This window comes from Gadus morhua, chromosome 11 (genome assembly GCF_902167405.1).
Source record: "Gadus morhua chromosome 11, gadMor3.0, whole genome shotgun sequence".
NCBI lineage: Eukaryota > Metazoa > Chordata > Actinopteri > Gadiformes > Gadidae > Gadus > Gadus morhua.
The window spans coordinates 2698303-2705754 of record NC_044058.1 but is presented as its reverse complement, the minus strand read 5'-3'; the positions used below and the strand labels follow the sequence as shown (position 1 = coordinate 2705754).

The 7452-nt window shown below is 48.7% G+C and overlaps 1 protein-coding gene across 1 annotated transcript; it reads left to right on the top strand.

Annotated features, from left to right (window-relative positions):
• Window positions 1-556: 556 nt before the first annotated feature.
• LOC115553797 (proline-rich extensin-like protein EPR1) lies at window positions 557-2102 on the top strand. The gene is made up of 2 exons (XM_030370322.1): window positions 557-1192; window positions 2034-2102. The coding sequence occupies exons 1-2, from the start codon at window positions 557-559 to the stop codon at window positions 2100-2102; spliced, it is 705 nt and encodes a 234-aa protein (XP_030226182.1).
• Window positions 2103-7452: the final 5350 nt, after the last annotated feature.

Sequence of the window (7452 nt, the reverse complement as noted above, 5' to 3'; positions counted from 1 at the left end):
CTGCTGCAAGTCAAGAAACGCATATTAAGAATGCAAGGCAGAAAAGACCCTGGTACTGCTTTTTTTATCCAGATGCTGTTCTTCTCTACATGCATATGCTCAGCATAATCGTCTGCATTGTTCACTGGAGTAAAACCCTTTGAGTAAACTGTTCAACAAAATAACTTGTCTGTCATGGCCTGTTGTGTTTTTGTGTGTTTCCCTGTGTTTCCCTCCTGTGTTGATTACTGTTCCCTCCCCTAATGTGTCTCAGCTGTTCCTCGTTGTGTTTGTTACTTAAGCCCTTGTCTTTCCTTTGTACCTTGTGCTATCATTTTGGTTTGTTGGTCCTGCGTCTTCTCTGTAGCAACCTGTGTTCCCTTACTCCTTGCTCCTTGCTCCTTGCCTTAGCCTTTTGGCAGAAATAAAGTGCCGTTTCCTTTACCCGTCTGCATCTGGGTCCTACCTGCCTGCCAGCACCAACACCCCTAACAGAATGATAGCACCAACATTGGACCCAGCGGACGCTCAATTTTGCCGTGAGTTGGAGGATTTATTGTGGTTCATTATGAAAGAAATGGATTACTGGGAGAACATTCCCAGCAAGAAGGAGCAGGAGGCTATCGTGAAACGTACACGCAGGGTTGTCTCGTCAAGGCCTGAATTGAAGGACGCCTTGCCCGAGTGGGCAGTGGAGCTGCTCAGCCCCACGGTCTTCTGGCCTGAGAGCTACATGCCGGTGCCACCGGACTTTTGTGACCGGCCTAAGCCTGGACGCTCCTACTCTCAGCCTCTGCCCTCGGTTCCCCGCTACCAGTCTCTGTCCCCGGCCCCCAGCTACCAGTCTCTGTCCCCGGCCCCCAGCTACCAGTCTCTGTCCCCGGCCCCCAGCTACCAGCCTCGGCCCCCGGTTCCCAGCTACCAGCCTCGGCCACCGGTTCCCAGCTACCAGCCTCGGCCCCCGGTTCCCAGCTACCAGCCTCGGCCCCCGGTTCCCAGCTACCAGCCTCGGCCCCCGGTTCCCAGCTACCAGCCTCGGCCCCCGGTTCCCAGCTACCAGCCTCGGCCCCCGGTTCCCAGCTACCAGCTTCTGCCCCCGGTCCCTAGCTACCAGCCTCTGCCCCCGGTCCCTAGCTACCAGCCTCTTCCCCTGCCTGTGGAGGTCCACCATGCGCTCCTGCCTGTGGAGGTCCGCCCTCTGCGCCTGCCGGAGGTGGCCCGCCCTCCAGACCGTCCAGGGGAGGCACGCCCTCCGCTCCTGCCTGTGGGGGCCCTCCTCCACTCCGTCCCGAGGGGGATTCCTCTTCAAGGCCTTCCAGAGGGGTCCTGCCTTCCAAACCTTTTGGCAGGGGCACGCCCTCTGCCTCCAGAGGGGACCAGCCCTCTACTTCGCCTACCTCCAGAGGGGACCAGCCCTCTACCTTGCCTTCCTGAGGGGCCCCGCCTTCCAGAGGGGACCAGCCCTCTACCTGGCCTTCCTGCAGAGGGGGTCCGCCCTCTACCTGGCCTTCCTACAGAGGGGACCCGCCCCCTACCTGGCCTTCCACCAGAGGGAACCCGCCCTCTTCCTGGCCTTCCTCCAGAGGGGACCCGCCCTCTTCCTGGCCTTCCTCCAGAGGGGACCCGCCCTCTTCCTGGCCTTCCACCAGAGGGGACCCGCCCTCTTCCTCTCCTTCCACCAGAGGGGACCCGCCCTCTTCCTGGCCTTCCACCAGAGGGGACCCGCCCTCTTCCTGGCCTTCCACCAGAGGGGACCCGCCCTCTTCCTGGCCTTCCACCAGAGGGGACCCGCCCTCTTCCTGGCCTTCCACCAGAGGGGACCCGCCCTCTTCCTGGCCTTCCTCCAGAGGGGACCCGCCCTCCTCCTGGCCTTCCACCAGAGGGGACCCGCCCTCCTCCTGGCCTTCCTCCTGAGGGGACCCGCCCTCCACCTCGCCTTCCTCCTGAGGGGACCCGCCCTCCACCTCGCCTTCCTCCTGAGGGGACCCGCCCTCCACCTCGCCTTCCTCCTGAGGGGACCCGCCCTCTACCTCGTCTTCGCCGGCCTCCTGAAGGTTTCCGCCTTCGCCACTGCTGGCCTTCAGAGGGGTTTCCGTGCCGCTGCAGGCCTCATGAGGGACTGAGCCCTCATCGTCCTTGCCGCCGGCCTCATGAAGGGTTCCGCCTTCACTCTGCCTCTGCTTGCCCCCCAGGCCGTCCGCCTGAGGCTCCCTGCCATGCCCTGGGGCAGTTTTCTGGCCGCCCGCCTGTCTTCCCTCCGCTCTGCCCCAGTCCATTTTTTTTTTTTTTGATTCCCCCCTCCTGGCGCCCCTCCACCCACCCGTTTTGGGTTTGACTTTCTTCGTTTTTTTGCTTGTCGTGGGTCGCCTGGGAGTCGACCCTTAAGGGGGGGGTACTGTCATGGCCTGTCGTGTTTTGGTGTGTTTCCCTGTGTTTCCCTCCTGTGTTGATTACTGTTCCCTCCCCTAATGTGTCTCAGCTGTTCCTCGTTGTGTTTGTTACTTAAGCCCTTGTCTTTCCTTTGTACCTTGTGCTATCATTTTGGTTTGTTGGTCCTGCGTCTTCTCTGTAGCTACCTGTGTTCCCTTACTCCTTGCTCCTTGCTCCTTGCCTTAGCCTTTTGGCAGAAATAAAGTGCTGTTTCCTTTACCCGTCTGCATCTGGGTCCTACCTGCCTGCCTGCACCCACACCCCTAACATTGTCCCACCACAGCCCGTGTTTTAATAAAGACAATCTACTTTTTATGAGGATTTCCTGAAAGCACAAAAAAAGTCATTCATATTGGGTATGTTTTTAGCAGGGAACAGTATCCCAGTTTGCACCTCACCCACCTTTAACTTTAACACACACACACACACACACACACACACACACACTCCAAAGCATCCTTTTGCATCTTTTGCCTAAGGTGGACCATTTCCAAGTCTGCTTTGTGTATTTGCTTTTCTAGATAGATTTTATATAAGTCTTTGACTGGAAGCTATAGGAATGCAAAAGATGAGATTGGATTTCACACTGCCAAGTAGAGCGTTTCATTATAATTCCAGGGAGAATCTTACAGAGGCAAGCTGTGATTTAGAAGTGGATGGCCTCTCATTGGATTCGATTTCATCCTGTTTGAGAGAAAGTAGATGTCAGTTTTAAATTGTACAACGCTATCATCAACTTTTAGAGGTTATTTTTAAAAGGTGTTAACCTCAATAGGCCTTTCCTCTTCCCTTTCGAATGCCGCAGACAATGTTCTCCATCATCTTCCTGTAATGACATTAACGGTTGTGTTCAGCAATTACCAAGACATTATTAATAATCTGTGGGAGGTGAAGAATGGTTACAATTGCATGGAGGTTGGTGAGAGCATCTGGTTCAAGTAGGGCGATGACGCCATCAGTAACTGGAAGAAGATGATTAGACAGTGAAATTATTACTTGAGCCAGAATATTGCCCCATCTAATTTGCAACGCGCTGGGTTGCGTGTACATATTTAATTATTTTGAATAACCAACCTCTTATAAAGGCACTTCTATCCTGGGGGGTGGGGGGGATCAGAGGAGCTCCCCCCAGGGATGCCCTCAGCCACAGGACGCATACTCTGTTGGCTTAGGGCCATCTCCTCAGCCTCTGTGAGGGCTGCAGAGGTGGACCCCCTCCAGTCTGCCGGCGCTCTGCTTTTTTTCGATTTGCTAAAATGGAGGAAAATGTTACCCTAATATTCAGTAAGCGCTATTTTGAAGACATACATATATATATATATATATATATATATATATATATATATATATATTATATAATGCATTTTGCCTAGGAGTAGCCTTCTAATATATCTAAATCCTATTAAATAGTGGCAGTGTTGGGGTGGCTGAGAAATGTACTACTTATATTTCCTGCTTAAATATAGGCCCATCACATGTTGAATATAGCTGTTAAATTAGGTAGAGCAGGCAAAACAGCACAATTGATTTGATTTCAATTAAACATTAGTTTACCTGTTTGAACTATATTTTTGTACTTCATCTTCATTTGCTGCCAAGTCCTCTTGGGGCAACTCGGGTTGTTCCTGCGTAAATTGACACACACACACACGCACGCACACACGCACGCACACACGCACACGCACACACACACACACACACACACACAAATTACATATTGAATAAGTGGAAGATATTAAACTTTCCTCTTATTTTAATTTTATTTTACTAATTAATTTTACTCACGCATTGACTTGTTCAGCTATTTCCTGTCGAGCTCTCTCTCACGCTCTCGCTGCCGCGGGAGCAGTAACCCATTTGTTAAAATGGGTAACTGCTCGGCATACGCGTTCATTAGAATTTCCAATTCCGTGGGGGAAAAGTAAGTGGATCTACGCTTTAGGTCCATGTTTGATCATGTTATCAGAGATCCATTGATGATGGCTCTCCATAGTCAACAGGCACGCCCTCAACCCAGAGTGAACATACTCAGAGTTTATTAACCCAACGCTGATCACCTGTTCTGAAACCGAAAACCCAGAGTTGCTTTTCAACCCTGAACTCTGAGTCAACCAACTCAGAGCGCAGGATTAAACTCAGAGTATGTTAAACCAGCTACCTGAAACAGGCCTCTGGTGGGTTTTCCGAAATTGCGATTCGAAGATGTGCAGAAGATTGTGGAGACACACTCAGCAACACCACAGCCCAGGCTGACAAAGGGGTACAAGTTTTTTGTGGAGGAGTTTGTACACAATTATCAAGGTAAGTTGTCTAAGGTGTTTTGTTGTTGTCAGTAGGCTACTCAATGGCCGCCTTGCTCATTCATGTTTTGTGATGACAAGCAAACCATATACGATCCATATAAATCGTCAGAAATATTGTCTGTGTGTGAAATGTGTGTAAAATGATCATATTTGTTACGTGTAGACTATAATATTATGAATATAATTAGCCATGGTGGCTATGAAGTCTCCGTGTGTAGCGTTAGCATTTTAGCATTAGTTTAGCCAAGGATAGGTTCAGCTAGTTATTTGCTGACCAGTTTTCTTCCGATCAGCGACATATTATTAACATTATGTATATACTAAGTGTCAAATATAGTTGATGGAAAGGTGGTAGTGAGAGGTAGATGCAACCGCTCGATGAGGAGGAATGAGGAGCCCCACATACTACATGTTTCTGCTGAGTTAGGGCCCGTTGGCCCAAGTCTGTTAGTTTTGATAGTCTGTCTGGACTAACAACTGCAGTTGCAGTTTTCCTCTTCTTCTGAAGTTCAGATCATTTTCATTGTTCTTTCTTACTGCAGAGTTCTTCCAGGAAAGTGATCGAATCCAAAGGAATAGCTTTAAAGAGACTTTATTTGTATAAAGTATTTTCGGTATGGTAAACTGATACTCTGAAGCAAAGAGAGATTGAAGATGTATTCTAAGCACGTGCGAGCGTTCTCCTAGCTGATCATAGCCATAAACCCACCTATGTCTAATCGCTGCCGGAAGAATTCTAGCCAGCCTCCACGAGCTGGAGGCTTCTTATGGACTCAGCGAGGACCGGAAGACTTGGAGAGGAACCGGTGTGACGTAATCCTCGGTTTTCCTCGCCTGGTCTGTGGTGCTGCCCTCTGTGGCTAAAGTATCTATTGCAGCCTTCAGTAATGTCCTGCTTTCCCTTGTGGCTATGTGTAGTATTTACGGCTTATATGTTTGGTCCTACCCCCTATTGGTTAAGTGAGGGAAATACAGCTTGTGTTCCTAAAATACGTAACAGTCCCTCCTTGGTCATCTCAGATGACCATACAATAATATTTTAAATCATAAACACCATTTACCACACCGAAAAACATATCCAAAGTAGGATCAATCATCGACACCATCAACCGTTGTGGTAACAACTCTTGAAGAGAGGGAACAAACCACAACGCGCTCATAATACTGAGACGGCATTCACCTTGTGGGTCTCATTGGAAATACAGGTCATTATTTAACAATACAACAATGAACATAAATCTTGTTATCATACAATCACATGGCCAAACAGCACACAAACAAAACTATCCATAGAAATCCTGAGCTAATACTTTTGGTTATGTGCAACAAGGTCATAAAATATTCAACAGGTGCAAAAGTAACGTAAAAATTGGTGGTCATAATACAATTTTAAAATTTCAAAATGATTGATAGGCTAGCATGGATTTGGGGGGTTCAGGTGATCTTCGTGTATTGGTGCGCCAGTTCATGTGGGTGGTTTGGGCATGGATTTGGGGAGTTCAAGTGATCTTCGTGTATTGGTGCGCCGGTTCATGTGGGTGGTTTTGGGCGATGTTATTATCGTAGTCATTGTTTTTTCTGTCGCCGTCGGGCCTGTAATTCATGAACCCAAGACTCGTCCCTCCTTGTCAAGGGCTCAACTCAGAGAGGTTACTCCTACATCATGGGAGCCTCCAAACAGGTTCTCCGTCGTCGTCGTGTCAGTAACAGGTGGCCTGTAAAACAACCGTCTCAAGGAAGATCAACAGTACCATTATCAATGCAGCGATTCAGAAATAACGGGTTGCACTCGCAACCAAACAATACTATATAATAACAAACACAACTCGTCTTGGTGGTTCAATAATTAATTATTCAAGTAAATCCAGGATATTGATTATCTTAGACACAGGTGCTACAAATGGTGGCATTTTATTCTATATATTGTAACTGGATAGGTTTGGGTTCCTCAGGTGGTATCTCATTCAAGTTCAACTGATTATATCTGATTCCTACGTAAGCATGAATGTCACCTGGCACTTCTGTAGCGCCCACTGCTGTGGTTATCAGCCGATTCAGTAGCCCTCGTGCGCAGGGAATACAACAGCAGCCGACAACAACTAACACGGCTACTGCCATTATTCCCGCGATGAGTACTGACTGGATCATACCTCTCCACCTACCAAACAGGTTCTCCATCCATCCAGCTATTGGGTCACCAATACCGGAGTTCTCGGCCAACTCCAACTTGAGGGATTGCAGTCCAGCCAATGCCCTGGCCACGGACCCATCTGGTGCTGTGTTATTGGGGATAAATGTACAACATGTTGTCCCTATCATCCCGCACACCCCTCCTCGTTCTGCTAATAACATATCTAAAGCTAGCCTATTCTGATAGGTCATCCAGGAGGTGGCATCCAATTGTTCGGACAGTCCTTTGACTGCCTCTTCTGTAAAATTAACAAACCGTTGTTGATTATAGTATATGTAATTTATCCAGTCAACATTTTTATTAATTGTAGACCACCAAAATAGAACTGATTCAAATCCTGCCGCTATCTGATTCCGGGCTTTATGTTCGTTGGGGACCCCTCGGGGTACTCCTATTGCGTCTATGTATATGTTTTTATCAAAACTACCCGGGACTGGTGCATACTCTCGTTTCCGACGGGTCAAATCCGGGAGACCACCGCTGCTGGATAATGTGAGATCCATCACAGTCTTGCTATCGGGTAAAATGTAGATGGGCATTATTAACTGT

Bases quoted from the DNA above. Each gene is read 5' to 3' on its own strand.
- LOC115553797 (XM_030370322.1), top strand. From the start codon at position 557: ATGGATTACTGGGAGAACATTCCCAGCAAGAAGGAGCAGGAGGCTATC. The intron at 1,193-2,033 runs GTGGCCCGCCCT...GGCCTCCTGAAG, and splicing joins GCCCTCTGCGCCTGCCGGAG to GTTTCCGCCTTCGCCACTGC.